Source organism: Thermomyces dupontii (assembly GCF_041956625.1).
Source record: "Thermomyces dupontii strain NRRL 2155 unplaced genomic scaffold VTN31scaffold_1, whole genome shotgun sequence".
Lineage (NCBI taxonomy): Eukaryota > Fungi > Ascomycota > Eurotiomycetes > Eurotiales > Trichocomaceae > Thermomyces > Thermomyces dupontii.
The window spans coordinates 4,211,639-4,233,370 of record NW_027192307.1 but is presented as its reverse complement, the minus strand read 5'-3'; the positions used below and the strand labels follow the sequence as shown (position 1 = coordinate 4,233,370).

Sequence of the window (21,732 nt, the reverse complement as noted above, 5' to 3'; positions counted from 1 at the left end):
CGCATTTCTTTTGGGCGTTTGTGGGGGATATTTCGTTACATTGCTGGAAGAAAATAGAACTTGTTGGACTTGCATACGGAGTACAAAATCATCACAATCATCATCATCATGGCTTCTGTCAGCATCTTACAACATCGGCTTCAAATCGTCCGCGACACGGAATGGAGGCTCGGTCTTTGCCCGGATCTCGTCCACCGTTACCCCATCCGCAATCTCGACCAGCGTCAACCCTTCCTTGAAGTCGACGTCGAACACGCCGAGCTCCGTGATGATGCGGCTGACGCACGTCCGGCCAGTGAGCGGGAAATCGCACTGTTTGACGATCTTCGGGTTGCCCTTCTTATCCGTGTGCTCCATGGTCACGACCACTCTGGTGGCCGAAGGGTTGGAGACGAGGTCCATGGCACCGCCGAAGCCCTTGATTTTGCCGGGAAGCATCCCTGGATGAAACCATTGTCAGCGAAGACTTCAATTCAAAAGTTGGAAGAGTTCCATCAAACATACAATTGGCTAAATCTCCCCGCGCGCTCACTTGCATTGCCCCCAGGATGGTCAGATCGATCCGCCCAGACCGGATCATGCCAAACGACTCGTCGCTGCCAAAGACCGCGGCACCTGGGCGCAGCGTGACGGTCTCCTTGCCGGCGTTGATCAAGTCGGCATCCTCGGCGCCCTTCTTGGGGTACGGGCCCAATCCCAGGATGCCGTTCTCCGACTGCAGCATCACTTCGACGGACGGATCGACGTAGTTGGGGGCCAGCATGGGCATGCCGATGCCCAGGTTGGCGTACATGCCGTTCTTGAACTCCTTGGCGGCGCGGCGCACGATGCGCTCGCGCTTGCGGGCGGACTCGCCCTGGCCCAATATGGCCGCCGCGTCCGTCTCGGTGTCCTCCTTGGCAAAGGTGTACTTTTCGATCTTCTTTTCTTCTGTGCTCTGCACGACCCGCCGGACGTAGATGCCCGGCAGATGCACAGCGGCGGGCTCGATCTCGCCCACGTCGACGATATGCTCTGCCTCGACGATCGTCGTCCGCGCATTGCGCGCCATCACCCCGTTGAAGTTGGCCGCCGCGTAGCGGAACTGGCAGTTGCCCAACTTGTCCGCCTTCCAGGCCTTGACGATTGCAAAATCGCCCCGGATGGCTTCCTCCATAACGTAGCTCTTGCCATCAAACACCTTGACGTCGCGGGGCGGGGCGTACCGCGCCACGGTGCCATCCGCGTGGTGCTTCACGGCAAGCTCCCCGGTCTGCACGACGGTTCCGACCGCGGCGGGCGTATAGAACGCCGGGATCCCCGCGCCGCCGGCCCGGCACCGCTCCGCCAGCGTCCCTTGCGGCGTAAGCTCCAACTCAATCTCCCCGCCCAGGTACATACGCTCGAGCGTCTTGTTCTCGCCGACGTAGCTGGCGATCAGTTTCCGGATCTGCTTCGTCTGCAGCAGCAGGCCGAGCCCGGACCCGTCCACGCCGGCATTGTTGCTGACCACCGTCAGTCCCGTGATGGACGGGTTGGCACGGATCGCCTGGATGAGCGTGTCGGGCACGCCGCAGAGCCCGAAGCCGCCGGCGAGAACGGTGCTGTTCGGTTTGATGTCCTTGACGGCCTCGGCCGCGGATGGGACGACCTTGTTGATCTCAAAGCGTCGGGCGGACTGCGAAAAGGCCCGCGCCAGAAACTGCTGGTGCTATGAGAAATTCAGTCAGCAATTGCGGCGCAGGACAACAGTGCACTGTTGTTGACCTCACCCTGGGTTTCCAGCCGCCCTGCCGTGCCAGGCGGAAACACGTGGTGATTCGAGCGGACATGACTCGATAGATTTCTATATTAGAATATGTCTCCGTTTCTTCTGATCCTCGGTAGTTTGGCTCTCTCGAGATCAAATATCAACCCCGAAGCTAGGGCAACATTTGCTGACAATAATTCTGTCGTTATCCTACTATAGTTCCAACTTTGAAGAAATGACACGTTCCCAGACCAGGACCAGGAACTCCTGTTTTTTAAACTTCCGTTGGACAATCGGCAAGAAGACCGACCTGCCTTTTAATACTATGTCTGCGGCCATCGGCTCGCCGACGAAGCCTCTTGCTCTTGAAAAAGGACGGCATAGGCTATCGTCGGTTACGGGCGGGAAAGCGCGGGAAAGTCAAGATCTTTGGTCAGATTTGGACTAGGGTACATAAAGGACTAGCCTAATCGAGTCTAGTTTGACTGCTTCTCCGCTCCCTCTTCAACCCTAACTCCCCAACAAGACCTGAGGGGCTGCCTGGGTTAAACACTCTGTTCGATGGATGATGATACGGCGGGATGAATCGACTAAGGTTGCGGTAGTTTTTTAATGAGAACATTACCAAAAATACGAATATGAGATCATATATATGTACGACTGTTTCAGCTATCTCCAAAACCTCAGTACAAACCTGGACATATCTTTGTGAACATCGGAACTAGATGGATAATACACCGTGACGCCTCAAGAATTCAGCACAAAAGAAACGCAATGATCTAAACACAGCCACCAGAATATCCCAAAAAAAAAAATTGATTACCCTGTTATGGGCCTTTCCCCGCCATGCCATGAACTGAAGATATCCAACGATGTTCTCAGAACTGGCCTGGAAAATATATACTTCATAAAACAACGGATACGCTGGGTGGGCGAGGCCCTCTAGTCATGGCAAGCAACATGGGACACCCGCATACAACAGTGTTGTTGTGGCGTCCTTCCGGCCACATACACGCGACAAGATTCATAAGCGGATCAGGAACATGGCCAATGGCGAATAACCAAAGGAATCTGGCAGGCAGGGACCAAGAGACGTGGAGGGGGATTAAAGAGTGAATAGACAAAAGAAGGGTTTCTGCTGAAGATTGAAGTATAGATTTGGAGGCCACATCTACCGGTCGGGGTTGGTGACCTGAACAGAATTTCATTAGTCAAGGCAGAATTCAAGACAGTCTCTGCTCGCGCAAACATACCTTGAGGATCCTCCGGGAGAAGTCTTCGTCGTCCGCGATACTGCCATTGCTAAAGCGCCGCTGAGCCATGTATTCACCATCCCATCGAGAATCTTCCGACGGGGGAGTCTTGGCGGCGGCAACAAAAGAGTTGATGTCCTGAGCACGACGGTATTCTTCCTCTGCCCGCTTCCGCTTCTGGCGCTTGTAGAAAAAGAACGCGCCTGCGAGAATTCCGACCAGCCCGAGGATACCGACGACGACACCGGCAGCGATGCCGGCCGTGTTCGGACCGTCGTCTTCTTCCTCCGATTGCTGTGTCGCCTCCGCGGTCACCCAAATAGTTTTGCCAGCCTGTGTAGTCAAGGTTTTGGAGACGCCATCGGTCGTAGCGGACGATTCATCCATGGTAGGCACGTCATCTTCCAAACCGGTGAGGATGACCGTGTAAGCATCGGATCCACCGCCTGCTCCGCGTTAGCGAGCCTGTCTATGACATTGATCGGACGAGCTCGGGGCCTCGCATACAGTACTCATCCGGCCATCCGTCACAACTCTTGTCGCAGTTGCTTTTATCGGTCTTCGTCGACTTTGGAGGCAACTTCTTTCCGCACAGGCAGTGGCCGCCGTCGTAGAGAGCCATCACAGGATACCCTTGGGGAACGCATTGATGCTGGCAGTACCCAGAGCTCTGATATGTGTATTTCCCTAGGTCCTTGAAGGTCGGCACCTGAGAGTAGCAGCCGACTTCGGTCATGGCTTTGTAAACAATCTCAGTGTCCGAGGCCGGTCCCGCCATGACCGAAAGGGCCCAGGCGAGCAGGGCCGCGGCTAATGTGCTGTGCTTCATGGCCGAACGCGTTGCGAATAAAAAAAATATCGGAGAACGGGGACTTTGACACGTGAATCGAAGGACGACCGGCGTAGCCTTGATGGATCCACGAGACCGAGGAGTGTACGATTTCCAATGTCTTGATTGAAGTCCCCGGAGACGGACTGCACGATTCTGCAACGATATCGGCCCTGAATTGACCTCGAAGGGTGATTAGGGACGAGCTCGATCAGACCACGAAGATGGAGCAGCGAGAGGCGCCCATCGGCGAAATGCGGGTGACCCCTGACTTTCCGTTCCAGGAAGTGCAGTAATATGGTGGCACTTGGATGTTCAGGGGATCATAGAATCGAGGGGGTCGGGGGTCGCGACAAAGCGAGAGACTGAAAGAGAGAGTCGGCAACGATGGGATGGCAGCACGGAGAATGCCGATAAAACGAATGACGGGATGAATAAAGGGCAGACAAAACATGCAGAGAGAGGAGGGAAGAGGGAGAAAAAAGGGAGTGTGACTTGTGACCAGTTCAGTTGGTTTGGCCTGTTTGGGATTTTGGGACGAAGAGTTTACGAGTACATACGGAGTACGGAGTACGGTATTCCGTAACTAATTACTGTAGGAAACCGACAAAATAGAAATGAAATGGACAAGGGCCGACCAACTTTAGGAAACTATTGCGACGCCATGCATTACCCAGTGGGGCTGCACAGCGGGCCGATTCCCCGATCTTTTCCCTTTCGGGGCGCCAAGTCTGCAATCATTGGCCAGGGTGGCCAGGCTAGTGCGACAGATGCCAGGGGAAAGTGGGTCTCATTACTCAAAATGGGGTTGTGATGTCAACGGAGACGGTTGAATTGGTTTGGTAAATGACAGGACGGTATTGATGCCTTGATGCCTGGTTTTGTGGGCACCACACACTCACGGCAACTTCGGAAGAAGACCGGCCGAACTGAGAACATCAAAGCAGAACCATGAGCAGATGGTTGTACAAGTACATAAGGATCTGGTACTCCGTAGGTTACTTGTATGTATCCAGGTACCTAGGTACCTGGTATGGGCTTCAGAGCAGATACCAACGTTGACAATCCACCGTGGCGAAGCGGCCATTGACCGGTCGGCCGCGTAGGACGGCATGGGTTGTGACTTGGGAGTAGCCTAGTACGCAGGACCGTCGACGTACATAGTCACGTAATATCCTCCTCCAGCGTGCAGTTGGCATACTCTTTTGCCACTAGTACCTTTGCCAATTTTCCGGGGACTCTTGGTACCTGGATTTTGAAGCGACCATACGTCAGCGGCCGTTGGGTGATTGGGAAGCGAAGGGGCCACTTCTCCGCGCGGAAATGAAGATTCTATGCCTCGATGATCATCATGAAGTACGGAATATGTGAGTTACTGGACGACTGGACATAGGCCCATAGGCTCGAAGAATCCACGACCTTGATTTGAAGAATGAGATCGTGCGGCCCAAAATCTTCCCAGACTAAAGCCTCTCCCAGCGTTACCTGATCATGGGTCGAAAGCCTCAAAGGAGGGGCAGAATACGAGATAGAAACTGCCGGGGATGACGAGTTTTTCATCCAATTCCACCTGCCGGCTACTGATGCAAGACGTAATGATCCTTGACAGGATGAGGCCACGATCGTCACGCTACAAGTACCTTGTTTCTCTTGGGATTCCCGAGGAGACCAAATGGACTGATCGTCTACCATTACGCTACCGTCTCTGATATCAACAGGAAAACATTCACCCCTCGTGTAATCGTCAAAAACCTCTTGGCTAAAACACCATCGTACTTCAAGGTTTGGGTATCTTCAATGTCTTGCTAACCATGAGACAGCCGCTGAGTGCAAACAGCAATACGGCTGGATGGAACTCGAAAATGGAGTCTTTTGCAACAATACCAAACGGCAGAGAATCATGAATCCACCCTTGTGATACCCAGTAGGCCATAAAGCATGCTATCGACAGCGTTGTAGGAATCGGAGTACCCTCGAAATATTTCGACTTGCCCGACTTGTCCTTGGGCAGGACTGCCACAGTGACGTTGAACCGTGCAAGTCTGGTCAAGCCGCAGAGGACGAAGAAAGCCAGGACCAGGTGATCCACAGGAGTCCGAATGCCGATGGCAAATGCAGCAGCCGCCGGGGCAACTCCGAATGAGATCTGAAAGGTGAGCCAGTCAGCGGTGGCATCAAACACAGGCCGATCTTTCCCTTACTAGATCCGCCAACGAATCCAACTCCTGGCCCATCAAGGACGATTTTCGTCGCCATCTCGCAACCCGTCCATCCATAAAGTCAAAGAAGAGACCAAACGGCATGAACCCAAGGGCTATCCATATTGGTCTTGTCTCTGACGGATCCCGGAGGCAGTAATGCATGGAGAAGAAAACCGACATGACTGGAAAGGCTCAGCGATGTCCGAATTGACTGGGCGACGGCTGGACTCAAACTTACTACCACAGAATCCTACCGAGTCCAGTCAGTAATGTACTACCAGAGAAAGCACAATACATCAGAACAGCTCCGCGAAAACATACCATTGAGTTCGGTGATCAAATCGGCGAGATGCAGGGCCCTATTCACAACACGTGTCAACCGACCTTTGAATCCCCGGTAAATCCCAAGTTGCACCAACCTGATCATACTGAAATGGCCGCTGTCGCTGGCAAGGAGCATCTTCTGCTTCTCCTGAGCTACCAAACCATTAGCGCTTCAGCTCCAATGACTATCGTGTCACCAACCATACCGCCATTTTGAGCGTTTGGTGAACCCGTGGTATCGCTGGGCATTGAGCTTGCGGAGGAATTCTGAACTCTGCGAGACATTATCTGTCTCGCTGCTCGATACTGAGAGTAAACGATTCGACAAAGAGGTTAATGAGATTCAAGAAATATACAATAAATCGGGCAACAACGTCGGCGAGTTCTTGCAGAGGGCGGTGGAGAGGCAAAGTCGTTTGTTGAACGATTGTCCAGCAGACCTCCAGGTTTGATCTTCTCCAGCCACATCCGTCTCTGGCCGACGTCATTTCTGGTGGCTTGAGATGTGGAGCGGTTTGTACTGTCAAGCCACACTCTATCCAAGCTACCGAATCGATTGGGGATTTCCTCACGTGATTTTTTTTTTTTTGGACTCAGTATCTCCGTACATTTGAGAGCGAACGGGCGCATATATCACTGCCTGTCCATGGTGTACATAGTTGATTAAAGCGATCCATCTCCGAAGTGGTACACTCTGAGATAAAATATCAACCATGTCGTACACGTAGAAAAACAGAACCCACAGCACGACATCCAGATATCTCCGCCCTAACGCCGTAAACAAAAGACAAACATCAAAATTCGAGTTTCAACCGCGTCCACGGTTACCACCACGACCTCTGGGTGCACCCCGCGAGAAACCGCCTCCGCCACGACCGCGGGCTGCTCCAGCACCGCCCCGTCCCCGGCCCGGCGCACCGCGTCCACGGGCGCCGCCTCGGGAAGCTCCCCGACCTCCCCGAGCTCCGCCCCTACCAGCGCCTGGTTGCTTCTTTTGCTTCGTAACGCCTGTGGATCGTTAGCTTCTCGATAGAAGCGGATGGTTCTCAACTGCAACAGTACCTTGTTGTGGCTTCGGCTTGGGCAGGAACCTAACACCTGTCAGTGGCAAAGCCATAGACGATAGAACAGAAGAATATCATACCTCTCTAGCGGCAATAGCTTGTCATTCCCAATGTAAAACTTGTCGCCAGCCTTGAATGACGAAGCAACAATGCCCTCTTGCGGTTTGACCGTGAAGTAGACTTGGTTGATGGGACCAAGCACCTCGTCAACTTTGCCGATAGGTGTCTAAGAGCACCATGTTAACACTGCCTGACAGATCTTGCAGCAATTGGTCTCGTACTTTGTTTTCCAGGTAAATCGGCGCATTGAAGTAGGGGATCTTCGGATTGATTGATTCGCAAACCATTTCCCCTTCACAAGCGTGCAAGAATTTACCCATTTCTGTACATTCCCATGAGCTTCACCCTTTCCTTAGAGTCGGATTTCGACCTCATACCAAGTATTTGAGCTGGAGGACCAAACGACTGTTGGGCACCGCCTCGGCCTGTTAGACAAGGCAATTAGCGAAGGCTCCATATCGTTCATGCACAAATCATGCCTACCTCCACGGCCGGCACCAGCGGTACCACCCCGACCCCCTCCGCGGGACGACATCGCTGCTCGTTGGATTGATTCGTGATCCGACGAAGATGTTGAAGATTTTCGATGTGCGAGTCAAAAAGGGTTTAGCTTGGTCAGCTGAATCCCGTCACGTGACTCACCGCCTTCTCTTTCCCCTCCAGCCCACCAAGATAGAGCCAGTGGAAAAGGTGGAATGCGTCGAGTCGCTTGCTTTAACGCCGTGAGATTCTTGCAATTCTCTGATATCAGTTGACAATGGCTACGGAGTCCGAACGCTCTAAGGAACTTCCTACTCGGTCGCTCGGCGAATCCCAAGCAGCGGGGGGTTCGAAGGAAGATGGGTCATTGCCAGACTTCATTGTCGAGCGGAACAGATTCTTCGAGGAGCTATGGCAGGAGTGGCTCAAGGAGTTGCAGAATAAGCCGCGCGAGGACATCAACATCACAATCGACCTCGGCGATGGGAATACGACCACTGTAACCGGAAAATCGTGGGAAACTACTCCTGCGTCCCTCCTCAAACACGTTCCGAAAGAGATCAGCGCCAACGTTGTGATTTCCAAGGTTGATGGAGAACTATGGGATCTCAGCAGACATTTGGAGAAGGACTGCAAGGTGTCCTATCTTCCCTTTGATTCACCAGAGGGTCGGGAGGTCTTTTGGCATTCGAGCGCTCACTGTCTTGGAGAGGCATGCGAGCTGGAATATGGCTGTTTGCTCTCCCATGGGCCGCCTACGGCGCAGGGCTTTTTCTATGATATGGCTATCCCGGACGGGTACGTAGTTTTGGCAGGCGCTATGAGAAGACAAACCAGTGCTGACTCTTGATATCTCAGACGAGTCGTTAAGGAGACTGATTGGCCGTCGCTCGATAAGAAGGCAGCTCAGATTTTCAAAGAGAAGCAAAGTTTCGATCGACTGGAGGTTACTAAGGAGAACCTTCAGAAGATGTTTGCGTACAGCAAGTACAAACTGCACTACATCAACAACCTCGTGCAAGGGGAGAAAACGACGGTCTACCGTTGCGGGACTCTTGTTGATCTTTGCCGGGGGCCGCACATTCAGAACACCGGAAAGGTCAAGACGTTCAAGATCATGCAGAATTCGTCTGCATACTTCCTTGGTGATCAAAACAACGACTCTTTGCAACGTATTCGTGGCGTGGCATTCCCCGACAAGAAGTCCATGCAGGAGCATCTGAAGTTCTTGGAAGAGGCAGAGAAGAGAAATCACCTGAGGATCGGTAAAGATCAGGAGCTCTTCTTCTTTGATGACGTATCCCCTGGGAGCCCTTTTCTTCTGCCGAACGGCACCAAGATTTTCAATGCGCTGCAGAAACTGTTGCGCACCGAGTATCGGAAACGAGGTTACCTGGAAGTTCAGACGCCCAACATGTATGATGTAGGCATCTGGAAAACCTCGGGCCACTGGGCTCACTACAGGGAGGACATGTTCAAGCTGGACATTGAAAAGCGTGAATGGGCCTTGAAGCCGATGAACTGCCCAGGCCATTGCGTACTGTTCAATCATCGCGATAGAAGTTACAGGGAACTCCCGCTAAGAATTGCGGACTTTGGCGTGCTGCATCGGAACGAAGCTTCTGGTGCGCTGCACGGTCTCACGCGCGTGCGCAAGTTCCAGCAAGATGACGCTCATATCTTTTGCGCTCCAGACCAGGTATTTTTACGTCCAGACTTCGGTGGGGCTATGAAAGGCTGATGAACTTGCAGATCGCCACCGAAATTGAAGGCTTGTTCGACTTTTTGCAGTCCATCTACGGCCTGTTCGGCTTTACGTTCAAGCTTAAGCTGTCTACGCGTCCGGAGAACTATCTGGGCGATTTGGAGACATGGAACTACGCCGAAGAGCAACTGCGATTAGCCTTGACCAGGTTCAAGGGTAATGACTGGACAGTGAACGAAGGCGATGGTGCCTTCTATGGTCCTAAGATTGATATTACCATTGCCGACGCCCTGAAGCGGGAACATCAATGCGCAACCATCCAGCTGGATTACCAAGCGCCGCTCAACTTCAAGCTGGAGTACGTAACCAACGAGACAGGCAAGATCTCCGAAGAAGAGGCACAAGCCCCACGGAAGCCCAATGATCCGCCTCCGGGCCGTGCTCGCCCCGTTGTCATTCACCGGGCCATCATTGGCAGCTTCGAGCGGTTCCTGGGCATTCTGATTGAACATTTCGGAGGCAAGTGGCCGTTCTGGCTCAGCCCGCGACAGATCTTGATCGTCCCCGTCATGCCGGCGGTCAACGACTACGTGGAGGAGCTGCAGCGGATCCTGCGCGGCGACAAACTCAACGTTGACATTGACATTGGTCCCAACACGATGCAGAAGAAGATCCGCAACGGACAGCTGGCGCAATACAACTTTATTTTTGGTAAGTTCATCTTTTCCCTTTTCGCTAGACTTTTGAGCCATTAGCCTGACGATGGTACTTTTTTTTCTTTTAGTCGTCGGCGCGCAAGAGAAGGAGACCAGGTCGGTCAACATCCGGAACCGTGATGATCCATCCACCCAGCAAAAGGGTGTCATGGTCCCGTTGGATGAGGTCCGAGTCAAACTTCGGGCGCTGAGGAAGGAGCGCCGGCTCGTCAATGCTCTGTAACGTCCTCGTTTCAAAGAGATCATGGCATAGTAGAGAATCGAGTTCTAGAGGAAAAAGTCGAACTGTGCTGTTTAGAAATTGGATTTCAGCGTGCTCCTGATGTTTCCTAATTACCAAACCACCTACCTAGGTACCTAGGCCAGATGGAATCAAGTAACCCTAAAGTCGAAGGAGTTCAAACATTGCCCTCGATAGTCACAATGAAAATTTGGAGACAAGCATGTCAGATTTTGTGAACGACCTTGGCAACAGATTAACAATCATTCTAACTGACACAAGCTAATACAAAAAAACGAAATACAAAGTAAAGACCAGCCCGAACCCGCTCCGCAATGCACATAGCACAGATGCAACAATTAACGATACAAAAAAAAAAAAAAAAAAAAAAATAACACTCAATAAACAGAAACAGAATTCAAAAGACTTCTGAACTTAGATGGCTGGTCCATAGCACCACTTCTCCGGTGGTGCTTCTCCCGACGAGGCCGCTGCTGTCGCTGTGGATCATCGACCACTTCCCCATGACGCCGACCGCTCCTGATAGCATGTTCCCGATGGCGCTCCCGATCCCGGCCGCGCTCCGGCAGAGCGCCGTCGTCGCCACCAGCATGCCCGCTGGGTCGACCCTCACGCGACCGTCGGCTGTGCGAGCGTGTCACGGATTGCCCTCGTGACGACTTTTCCGGGGTCACGAGCGGCACAGCCTTGGTGGTATTGACTCGCAGCAAGGGACCGTTCGTATCCGACTTCCCCGATGTAATGTACTTGACGAGACTGCGCGGCCAACTACTACTACTACTACTACTACGACTACTCGTCGTACCGGCTGACTCGGAGGAACCCGGCGACGAGGGCGACGAACTGTGCTTCCTGCGGGCTCCGTCACGCGACGAGGAGTGGTCGGATGAGTGATGATGATGATGATGATGATGGTGTCGGGAGGAGGGCTTGCCGTCTTGATGCCGGTCCGATGGTGACGAGTGTCTCGAGGCCCGAGATTCACGCCGGGCTTGGTGGGCTTCCTCCTCGCGCTTCTTTGCAGCTTTGCGCTGTTGCTTGGCTTCTTGCTGGCGACGAGATTCCTCGAGGGCCATCATCCAGCGGCCTTTCAGGCCAGTGGGCTCTGGCGCTGGAGAACGCTCTACGTAGTTGGCGCGCTGGCTTTCGGCGGAGCCTTTGGAGTAGCGCCGGTCGCGCGCCCAGTCTGATGTGCGCCGTCTTCGCCTCCGTGAACTTTCACCGGAGTCTCGAGAATCCCCAGTAGCAGCAGCCGGTATCAGCTCTACCTCACGGACAGCTTCTCCAGCAGGAGGAACTTCGACTGGTTCTGCAGAGGCTTCCGCGGCAGGTTTCTCTTCACTCTCCTGAGGAGATGGTACCTCGGCAGGTTGCTCTGCAGTCTGAGGAGGATTCTCAGGAGTCGCCGCTTCCTCTGGGGCAGGTTCCTCAGCAGGACTTTCAGCGGCGCTTTCGGGAGTGGGTTCTCCAGCAGGCTCGGCAGTATCTTCCGGGGAAGCTTCAGCTTCCTTAGCTGCCGCGTCATCGGAGGCAGGCTCTCCTGACGAAGGTTCTTCTGATGCGGGCTCCTCCAATGCGGGCTCTTCGGGGGCAGGCGCTTCGGCGGCAGACTCTGGCTCTGCAGGGGCAGGGTCTTGAGAAGTTTGTTCTTCAGAGGTAGCTTCATCAGATGGAGGATCTTCAGAAACGGGCTCTTCGGGGGCAGGCGCTTTTGACGCTGGTTCCGCAGAGGCAGATTCTTCCGAAGCTTGTTCTTCAGAGGCCGGCTCCTCAGATGGAGGATCTTCAGGGGCAGGCTCTTCAGAAGCATCCCCGGCGTCCTTGGAGCTTTGCTCCTCAGCTGGCTCAGCAGCCGGCACTTCAGCCTCCTGAGCTGCTTCTTCGGCGCCCTGATCAGCGGTCTCCTCCACAGTGGGCTCGTCTGGTTCCTCAGCTGCTGCCTCTGCTTCATCCGGCTGATTTTGCTCTTGCTCCGCCGATGGTTCATCTTTAGATGCGCTGTCTGCAGCCTCCGCTGATCCTTCGGCAGGCGACTCTTCCGTCGGCTGTTCTCCGGTTTCTGGGTCTTCCGCGGCCCCTTCCTCGCTGGTTTGTTCTGCAGGCGGTTCATTTGCCGTTTCTTCGGTAGCATTTTCCGTTGTAGCAGTCTCTTCAGCTGCCTCTTCCGTTGATTCAACCTCTACCGATGGTTTTTCCTTATCTTCACCCATTGCTTCAGCGGCTTGATCGGCTGCTTCCTCGGCCTGTTCAGCCCCGTCATTTCCGGTGTCTGTCTGTGGGGGTTCTTCTGCTTCTGGGGTCTGTTCTTCGCTCTTGCCTTCGTCTGCTCCTTGCTCTGCAGCACCTTCCGATTCTTCTGTCTTTTCCTGTGTACCTGGCTCGCCGGTTTCTTCAGACCGTGCCTCTACGTTCTCTTCTGTTCCGCCAGCCGCTTCATCGGACTTAGTGGGCGTCTCTTCAGCCTCACCATTCTCCTCTGACTCGGCCTGTGGTTCAGTGGTATCCTCCGCGGCGGCAGAATCCTGCTGATCAGATTCAGCATTGGCAGCTTCTTCCGATTCAGCGCTGGGACCATTTCCTTCTTCGCCGCCAACGGCAGCTGGAGGATCCTGCGCAGGCTGTTCGGGCGAATCAGTTTCGGGCATGTCACCATCCTCGGCACCAGCCTCTTGCTGCTCAGCAGACTCCGCAGCGTTTTTGGTGGGTCCATCGTCAGATTCACCTGACAACTCAGCTCCTCCACGTGCTAATGCCGAGCCCATCAGAGCAGCTTCCAATTCCTCTTCCAAGGCATCTTCTGCTGCCTGTCTGGCTTCTGCTGCCCTTTCCGCCTCTACTTTGTCTTGTTCGGCGGACGGATCACACTCTGGGAAATTATCTTCCTCTACCAACAATCAGTGAATCGCCCAGACCAGACAAATAACGAGACATTACTTACCGGCTTCCTCATCTTTCTTCTTTTCCTCGGCCTCGTCAGGGTCATCTTCCATGGCTTCGATGATGTTTTCGTCATTCAGAGGGATCTGGCAGGGTTCCGCATCACCACCTTCCCCAAGGGACGAGGCTGCCATGTCTGTCGTGCTGTTCTCTTCTTTTCCCTCTTCTGCAGGTTCCTCAGTTGCGGGATTCTCTTTCATACCTGGTTGGCTGTCTTCAGCTGCTGTGTCGGGCTCCGTTGCACCGCTTTCTTCTTTCTTTTCGTCTTCCTTTTGCTCACCAGCTTCTTGCGCTGGTTCCGTTATCTCTGTTTCCGGAGTTGATTCCACCGGCGTTGCAGCTTTCAAGCAGTCAGTGGGAGGTATTGACACGCACTTTCTTGCTGCCACTTACCTTCGCTATTAGATGACGAAGACTCTTCAGCAGGCGCGTTAGTGGCCTCTTCGGATGTCTTCTCTTCTACCTTGGCCGGCTGTTCCGCCTCAGCCGCCTTTTCCGGCTCAGGGTCAGCGCTGTCCTTATTTTCTTCGCCTGATTGGGCGGCAATGATAGGATGAGTTGAAAATCGAAGAGTCTTGCGGTCGAACGTCTGATAGTGATGTCCACCGAAGCTCTGGTATCGAAACTGAGGGAGTTGTGCATACAAGGCTTTTGGGGTCTTCTCCAGACGCAGAGACATTGTTGTTCGTGTCTGCTGCAGTAGAATCGCCCTCTAAAGGAAGTGCAACGTAGTTACTCTTCTTCTTATTCTTCTTCTTGCCCTTGCCCATGCTCGTGGTCGCAAGGATTCAGGAATAGCACACGCTCGGTTGGGCTTCAGAGGATGGTTTCGTCAGGGGTGGCGAACGCAATTGAATGAATTGGATGACTGAATGCAAGTGATTACCAAAGCTACTATGAGAGGAAGCAATCAGATTGATAAAAGTAGAGCAAGGGGGTGTCAACGGGTGGCGGGCAGGGCAGGGGGGGGGAAAGATCTCCGGGAGGCCCGACTGCCAAAGACCCTTGGAGTGATCATGCTTACAACAACCCATTGACAAAAATGGGTAGGGGATGCTCTCCGTTTCCCAAGCTTTGATGATACAGAAGCGGCGGATTTTTGCAGGCTGAGTACCGAGAACGATCTGTGTATGCCCGTAATTAGCACGATTGTAGTCGATTGGGTGATGCCGGTAGCCGCTATTGGAGCCACGTCTCAACCTGCGCGGTGGGCAGATGTATCGAAGCCGCAGTCACCCTGCAGAGAAAAGGAGTCGTTAGGCGGGAGCCCCTCTTGCCGTTGTATGTTTTGGGTTTGTCCAGTTTTGATGAGCGCGTCCATGAGGGGCAAGCGAGCAGGGACGATGCAATCATGCTCCACGGACGGTCCCAAAGGAAGCCCGACGCAGGTCAGCATATGCTGATGATACCGATGCTCCTGCTGCCAGCAATGCGTGTCAGGTCTCAATCATCCCAGTCACGACCGTCAAACTGGCAATGAAGCCTCATGGATAGGAGCCTGGAATCCCATGTGCTCGACCACGCGAAAGTCTTGCAGCTGTCTTGTGTGCGGCAAAACATTCCGTGACATTTTTCGAGGCGGAATAGTCGATTTTCTGCCCAACAGATCAGGCCCATCACCAAGACTCCATATGAGGAATAGACCGCATACATAGTGGGAAACTTCCCACTGCAAGATCATGGACTGTCGTCGGACAACTTGCGATATGAGTGGTCTGTCAAAGTGAAGCGAGGAAAAGAGGCGCCTGGCCGAGGCTCGGATCCCCACTGGGATATCAAAGCGTCATGGGCTTTTTTCTTTTTGAGTCTGAATTTCGGTCTTTGGCAAGGTGCAGTACTGGTACCTATTCGTGGTACATCTTGTCAACTGGACGCGTTGTCTCAGCCGCCTTCCCAACTACCATGTCAAATCAATTCCTCGCCAGCTATCCGTTTCTGAATTTATCACAATAACCGGAGCTGTGACCAGGCTTGGAGCCCGAGAAGCGGTTGGAAATGGCGAAATGAGAAAGCTATGTACAAGGTACGGCGGAGTACGGAGTACATACTGTACAGTACTGGAGGGCCGAAGAGGTACTGCCTTGGCAGCCTTTAATTGGACATTAACCCAAACAGACCCACTTAGATTCGTATACTAGTACATAATAGGTAATCTAGTCGTTCCGATTCCGGCCGTAATTTCTCGCACACCGATCAGAGACCTGTCAACGTGGTCCAACAACAAAAGGTCTTGGAAGTAGCACTGTCCAGTGTGGCTGGGTGAGAAATGTATCGCCACGTACTGGTACAACTGCAGGGAGAGAAAGATCTTAAGCCTTCGGTGTACAAGTACTCCGTACACCATCCTCTGCACGAGACTACTGGACGACTCGACGTACGACTCGACAGCAGTGTTGTACTTGGAGAACTCGTCCAAGAACTCGTACGGAGTACTTTTGTCTCTTTTTTTATCGATATACGGAGTATACTATGTGACTCAACTCCGTGCTCCATCCTTGACGACGCAGCCTCGCCGTGAAGGGATTTCTCTGTCCATGAATCTTGATAATTCGACCTACCAACGCGTAAACCTCATGACTTACGCGCATGAGCCAGCCCTCCTGGGGAATAAAAGATCCTCCACGGATGTCTTAGCGCCAGTATTTCGTGCTGCGTTCTACGAGGGCTCTGGGATTGAGCGCCAATGTTTTTGCCTGCTGCGTGCTCCTGCTCTCCTTTGCCGTCCTTCGGTAGATTCGGAATCTTTCGAGCGCCTTGGAAATAGTTAGGGCAAACTTCACGCTGATTAAGCGCTGGTAACGCCGATCAGCGAGTCAAAAATTCGAAAGCAGGAATCAAGGCAAGGAAAGCACGAACATTACTCGTCTCATGCAAGAAAGCGATTCAAGTAATGAAAGTATGGGACAGTAAAAAACGCGATTCGACATCTCAACTATCCGTTGATGCAATGGATAACCAGTCCGTCAATAATCATTCAATTGCGTGGAGACTAACGACAGCAGCGATTGAAGGACCAGGCTCCTGTAGAAGCACTAGCGTCTACAGCGGGATCGCCATTCCGTCTCCCCTAGGATCACTGCCTGCACTATATACCAGTTGTTCTCCGTCATAATGGACACGGATAATTTGACCACGTCCAAACATCGCCCGCTCCTGGCCCTTCAAAACGCGGACTTGATGTCCCAACTTGCGCAATCCCTCAATTGTCTCATCGCTGATACCCTCCTCCACATACACCGTCCGATCCAAGACCTTGCCGAGCTCCGGCATCCCCGCGCCGATGCAGATGCGTGGCGCATCCAATGCCGCTTGTGGATTATAGCCAAAGGCTAGCATATTCATGAGCACTTGAACGTGCCCTTGTGGCTGCATGAACCCGCCCATGACTCCATACACGGTATGGAGTGATCCATCCGGATTGGTGATCATGGCCGGGATGATGGTGTGATAAGGTCGCTTTCCGGGGGCGAGGACGTTTGGATGCCCCTCCTGGAGGGAGAAGTTCGCCCCTCGGTTCTGTAAAGTAAACCCGCAGCCCTTGGGAATGATGGCGGTTCCGAACCCAGCGTAGTTGCTGTTGATGAAGGAAATACCGTTCCCCTCACTGTCCGTCACGGAAAAGTAGACCGTATCACAGTGATTATGGGCGGGGCTGCCATGATCCAGAATGTCCGATGCCTTGTTAGGGTCGAAGAGTTTCGCTCTCTCGGCCAGATACTCCCGAGAGATGAGCTCCTTTGTGGGTACTTCCTCGACATCAGGATCTGTTACCCACCAATGGGCATCTGCGAACGCGATACGCAAACTCTCGATGACAGCATGAAGGTACTCCGCCGAGTTGTGCTGCTCAGGGGTGAATTGAGGGATCATACCCCTGTGTTCCAATTCCTCGAGGATACCCAATGCCATCAACGCCACAATTCCCTGCCCATTTGGCGGATGCTCCCAAACCCGAACTCCGTTTCCTTGTTTCGTGCTAATGTTCTGCCCGTTGAATAAGAGCGATATTGCTTCCACGTCCTGACTGCCTTGAGCAGCGTGGTTTTTGAGGTCGTCTAACGTGATATAGCTGCCCAAGTCCCTCAGTACCTTGACAATTTCCTCTGCAATTCGGCCTTCATAAAATCCCTTTTTCCCTTCCGCTGCTAAAGTTCGAAAAGTTTTGGCAAGAGTTGGGTTCTGCATGATTTCGCCAGGACGGGGCGCTCTGACACCGTCCTTTGCCCGGGGATCTTCTTTGAGCATCTCCCGGAAGTTGGGGGATGCCTCCCTGATCAATTGCTCACTGGCTTGCCACTGGGTTTCGTGAGTTTTTCAGAGCATTATAAAGTCATGAACATGGCACCATGCAACTTACTCCTTGAGACGAGATTTCCGAAACAGGAAATCCTTCCTCGGCCAGCTCGATAGCCGGGGCGAGAATCTGGGCCAAGGACAACTTGCCGCTGCCGAATCGTTCGACTGTGTCTACCCATCCCGCAGCCGCTCCGGGTATGGTCACCGCTAGAGCGCTCTTGAGCGGAATGGTGCCCTTGTCACCGGGCTTCATGTTCAAGTCCCGCCGGACGTCGGCTAATGTTGCGTTTGCCGGATATCGACCTGAACCGTTCATGGCATGGATCTTCTTGGTTCTGGCATCGTAGAAGAGACAGAACATATCACCGCCAATCCCTGTCGAACCGGGCTCGGTAACATTCAGAGCGGCCGCTAATTGACTACAGTGTCAGAGAACCTAGTCTCGCCGAATAGGACATGGAGAAGACGGGAAGGGGTATGTTACCAACAGCTACGGCAGCGTCCTGGGATTGTTAGTTGATTCGAGGTGCTCTGGGATATGATGCTCTCTGGGTGACATACCGCTGCATTGCCGCCCTCTCTCAGAATCCTCTGACCAGCCGCTGCGGCCAGAGGCTGCGTACAGGCGACAATCCCTTTGGTACTATGAACGGTGCTCCTCCGGCTGGGGAAGCTGCTGAACTCAGCTCGGTCCGATTGGTACACAGCGTTCGCACCAAGCGCCATTTTCGACAGTTCTCAGAGTTATGACGCACTGGAAAGCTTTGCCAGGACTCGGAGAATCAGTCTAATCTATGATCAATCTATGATCAAGAACCGTTCGCTACTATTCTGCTTGATCCATGTCATTCCTCTCCTCCGATTCCCCCGTCTTCGGATGAAGTGCCGAGGTTCCCCGCACCCGAGATGTATATTTCAGAAGCTATTATTCATGTCCCCGGCGGTCCCTACATATAGTTCTTCTTAACAGACGCGCAAACCTTCAAAATTTCCATCTAGCAGTGCAAGAACACAGAGTTCAAGTGGCAGAATGGCGAATGAATAGGCTGCATGATGAAATGTAGTGCTGTACTGGTACCTCTCTGGTGGCCACTAACTGCGGGGGCTAGTAATCAATCAATCAATCAGATACCCTTTGCCATCAGGTTTCAACAGTCTACAAGTCGACGGTTCCCCTGCCTCATTCAGGAACATCGTTTTATCAGAGCATCAGACCACTTCGCACTCGTCGTTCTTTTAGATTCATTCGGAGCTCCTCTTTTATGAGTTGAATACGACATTCTTTGCCCGAGTCTTGACGATTACCTCATACCTCGACAGGATGGTGGTTTTTGTCGACTATGACAGACATTCCCACGACAGTCTTCCTCCCGGACAAGTCTGTGCTGACCCCCTGCAACGATGTTGTGAGGAATCTGTTCCTTTAGCCTCGAGGACGGTGGCGGGCGAATTCAACGATGTCACATGTGGCGCGCAACCTCAACCTTCAGACCATGGCCAAAGTAATAATGGAGCAACGGACATGGCGCCCTCTTCTACTGAGAGAGAGAAGAAAGCGAATAATAATGTGAATGCATTTTCCACTGCTTTGAGCTGTTACCCGTATGAAGCGATGCAAACCCCCACCATGGTTTATCCTTGAGCTATTCGGGAGATTGACGTCACGCGTTCTTCAAGTATCGTGAAGGAATTGGCCCGATCGGTCGATCTGAACACCTTGGACGCACTCTCTCGCACATGCCGTCAGATCCGTGCAAATCTCCTACCATATCGCCGTCAGCTAATCAAGGAGACTCTACGATGCGAAAACGAATACGTCGAGACGTTGAACGAGCTGCTCAGAGAGGGCACCCCTGTACCGGATAGTCTAAAGCGCATCGTCCAGTTGATAAGTCAAGATACATCGAGGCCAGGCCGATTGACGAGCAGTAAGATTGGAAAATGTGCTCGTGATATGGTTACGGAGTGCAGGCGATGTTCCAGGGTAGTGTGTCGGGTACGTTCCTCTCTAGAATTTGTATCACCGATTCATCAGTTTTTTGCATACTAAGCTGGAGTAATGCTCCGTTAGAATTGTATGATCAAGCCCCCGACCAAAGCCGTGCTAAAGAATCGGCTTCGCCGTCTTTGCAAAATATGTCAGACGGTGCCATTGATCTACCATATGTATCCTAAAGGGAAAGCTATTGTAACCGAACCAGCGTCCTTTACGCACTCGGCGTTCGCACGGACACCATGTCATTGCGAAGAAGCGGTATGGCTTTGCCAGAGCTGCGGCCAATCGCTGCGGAACAATGACACGATGTATCGACGCGTGTGGACATGGCGCACCCGCTACAGTACCTACTTGGGCGGGAATCTTGGGACAGGGATAGGAGAAGGATGCCAGGGGGTCAAGTGCGGGCGCGGTGAGGACTGTCTGGCAGCTCAAGAGATCGAACTCGAGGTCGACTGTGAAGCCGATGCCTCAACGAACGGCACATTCAAGCCCAGTCATAATCATCACGGCAATGATGACTATAGTGCGGGAGAGAATCGTATTTTACGACAACACGGCTCTTTAAATGGGCACATGGATTCAGTCATTGATCACCATGGCGACGATGAACCGGGGTATCTCCGGCAGGAAATCGTTGGGATTGGGGGAGTCGTTAAGCAGAAGGCAAAGAAGCGGGTGACTGTTGGTGCATGCGTCGTCGAGCATGAGGATGAGCGGGAGCACGGCCAGTACTTGCTCCCTGAAGAACGAGGCCAATGTCGCAGCTGGTGCGCGTGGTGTTGGAGAGTAGTCCCAAGCCAGCGCGAGAAGGCCGCAATTGACGCACGGACAGGGCAGGGGGTGCACGAGTGACCTCGGATGCTTGCATGCACCGTCGGTGGCATTCAAGAGGCTGGCTGCCTTTGACTCCTCACTCGACTGGTTGCGTGCTTATCGGGCGATTGAAGGGAACGCCATCCCCGTCGGGCTCAAAAGAGCTCATGCATGGAAATGCAAGGAATGGTTGTTGAGTGCCTCAGGCATCAACTAGATACGGTACGGGGGAGTCCGGGGAATAGTTTGAGGTTTCGGCGACGGGATATGGCCAATAAACGAGGAGTACGGCCTCTGCGGAGTCAAGCTTTACCTCCTTTATCATAGCTCCTTTCCATGTTGAGGAGGCAGAATACCTGGTTATCCAATTTGGGGATGTACTTAACCAACTCTGTATGCTGCTCGATTCGGGTTCCTATCATGAAGTCGGCAACTCGACGTTAAGCTACGGGTTGCAGCACCACAGGCTTGGCCAACACACAGTTTCGCTACAAGCCGACACCACGTGGAGCCAGAACCTGTACTCTGTGCGTTCTGTCATACAAGGCATCAGGAACAAAAAGAGACGCTGATATATGGACAACCGGAATGTCGGAAAGGATTCTGCTGAATGGAGGCCGAGCATTGCAAGCAATGATTTGATCTGGCAGTCAATGTTCCCCTCATTCTTCTGTGTTTCTCAAATCTCAACTTCTCTGTGGGAGTTCAGTGTTCAAAAGTCTAAAACATTTAGCAGATCGCCCACTAGTCCGGGAAATCAAAACAACTGAAATAGTTTAACCTAACCTAACCGAACTAGCGGTTGAGCGTTTCAGTTCCTTCACGTGATTCAAGGATTTGCCCGTGACTCAGCCTAAACCATAAAGAGTTAACGAAGAATAGCTGCACCTAAAACAGGTTAGACCCAACTGAATTCTGTGACAATCTTCCTCAAACAGTTCACTCCAATGGCAATGAAGAAAAGGATGTGGGTTGTTGTGGACAGTCAAGCCTTCAGAGTACCCAGTACCTCGTGTTCTCTTCTGGAGTCCACATGATGGGATAGGCCATTTGCGATAGCATTAGTACTCCAGGAAACAGGCAAG

The 21,732-nt window shown here is 52.8% G+C and overlaps 8 protein-coding genes across 8 annotated transcripts; 2 read left to right on the top strand and 6 right to left on the bottom strand.

Moving 5' to 3' along the window:
- Positions 1-126: 126 nt before the first annotated feature.
- VTN31DRAFT_1606 (uncharacterized protein) lies at positions 127-1,811 on the bottom strand (the record flags this gene model as incomplete). The annotated part of the gene is made up of 3 exons (XM_069401682.1): positions 127-440; positions 505-1,690; positions 1,752-1,811. 3 exons carry the CDS (start codon positions 1,809-1,811, stop codon positions 127-129), a joined length of 1,560 nt encoding a protein of 519 aa, XP_069264462.1.
- A 1,089-nt stretch (positions 1,812-2,900) lies between these two features.
- VTN31DRAFT_1605 (uncharacterized protein) lies at positions 2,901-3,811 on the bottom strand (the record flags this gene model as incomplete). Its single annotated transcript, XM_069401681.1, has 3 exons — positions 2,901-2,921; positions 2,983-3,428; positions 3,490-3,811. The coding sequence occupies 3 exons, from the start codon at positions 3,809-3,811 to the stop codon at positions 2,901-2,903; spliced, it is 789 nt and encodes a 262-aa protein (XP_069264461.1).
- A 1,777-nt stretch (positions 3,812-5,588) lies between these two features.
- VTN31DRAFT_1604 (uncharacterized protein) lies at positions 5,589-6,621 on the bottom strand (the record flags this gene model as incomplete). The annotated part of the gene is made up of 6 exons (XM_069401680.1): positions 5,589-5,957; positions 6,013-6,194; positions 6,251-6,262; positions 6,334-6,371; positions 6,432-6,489; positions 6,543-6,621. 6 exons carry the CDS (start codon positions 6,619-6,621, stop codon positions 5,589-5,591), a joined length of 738 nt encoding a protein of 245 aa, XP_069264460.1.
- A 523-nt stretch (positions 6,622-7,144) lies between these two features.
- Positions 7,145-7,995, bottom strand: VTN31DRAFT_1603 (uncharacterized protein; the record flags this gene model as incomplete). Its single annotated transcript, XM_069401679.1, has 6 exons — positions 7,145-7,344; positions 7,399-7,427; positions 7,481-7,626; positions 7,682-7,782; positions 7,838-7,885; positions 7,944-7,995. The coding sequence occupies 6 exons, from the start codon at positions 7,993-7,995 to the stop codon at positions 7,145-7,147; spliced, it is 576 nt and encodes a 191-aa protein (XP_069264459.1).
- Positions 7,996-8,217: 222 nt separating this feature from the next.
- VTN31DRAFT_1602 (uncharacterized protein) lies at positions 8,218-10,584 on the top strand (the record flags this gene model as incomplete). The annotated part of the gene is made up of 4 exons (XM_069401678.1): positions 8,218-8,738; positions 8,799-9,639; positions 9,693-10,356; positions 10,430-10,584. The coding sequence occupies 4 exons, from the start codon at positions 8,218-8,220 to the stop codon at positions 10,582-10,584; spliced, it is 2,181 nt and encodes a 726-aa protein (XP_069264458.1).
- A 395-nt stretch (positions 10,585-10,979) lies between these two features.
- VTN31DRAFT_1601 (uncharacterized protein) lies at positions 10,980-14,218 on the bottom strand (the record flags this gene model as incomplete). The annotated part of the gene is made up of 3 exons (XM_069401677.1): positions 10,980-13,486; positions 13,541-13,879; positions 13,933-14,218. 3 exons carry the CDS (start codon positions 14,216-14,218, stop codon positions 10,980-10,982), a joined length of 3,132 nt encoding a protein of 1,043 aa, XP_069264457.1.
- A 2,360-nt stretch (positions 14,219-16,578) lies between these two features.
- Positions 16,579-18,561, bottom strand: VTN31DRAFT_1600 (uncharacterized protein; the record flags this gene model as incomplete). Its single annotated transcript, XM_069401676.1, has 4 exons — positions 16,579-17,835; positions 17,897-18,246; positions 18,320-18,338; positions 18,397-18,561. 4 exons carry the CDS (start codon positions 18,559-18,561, stop codon positions 16,579-16,581), a joined length of 1,791 nt encoding a protein of 596 aa, XP_069264456.1.
- A 595-nt stretch (positions 18,562-19,156) lies between these two features.
- Positions 19,157-20,686, top strand: VTN31DRAFT_1599 (uncharacterized protein; the record flags this gene model as incomplete). The annotated part of the gene is made up of 3 exons (XM_069401673.1): positions 19,157-19,437; positions 19,513-19,831; positions 19,907-20,686. The coding sequence occupies 3 exons, from the start codon at positions 19,157-19,159 to the stop codon at positions 20,684-20,686; spliced, it is 1,380 nt and encodes a 459-aa protein (XP_069264455.1).
- Between the last annotated feature and the right edge of the window lie 1,046 nt (positions 20,687-21,732).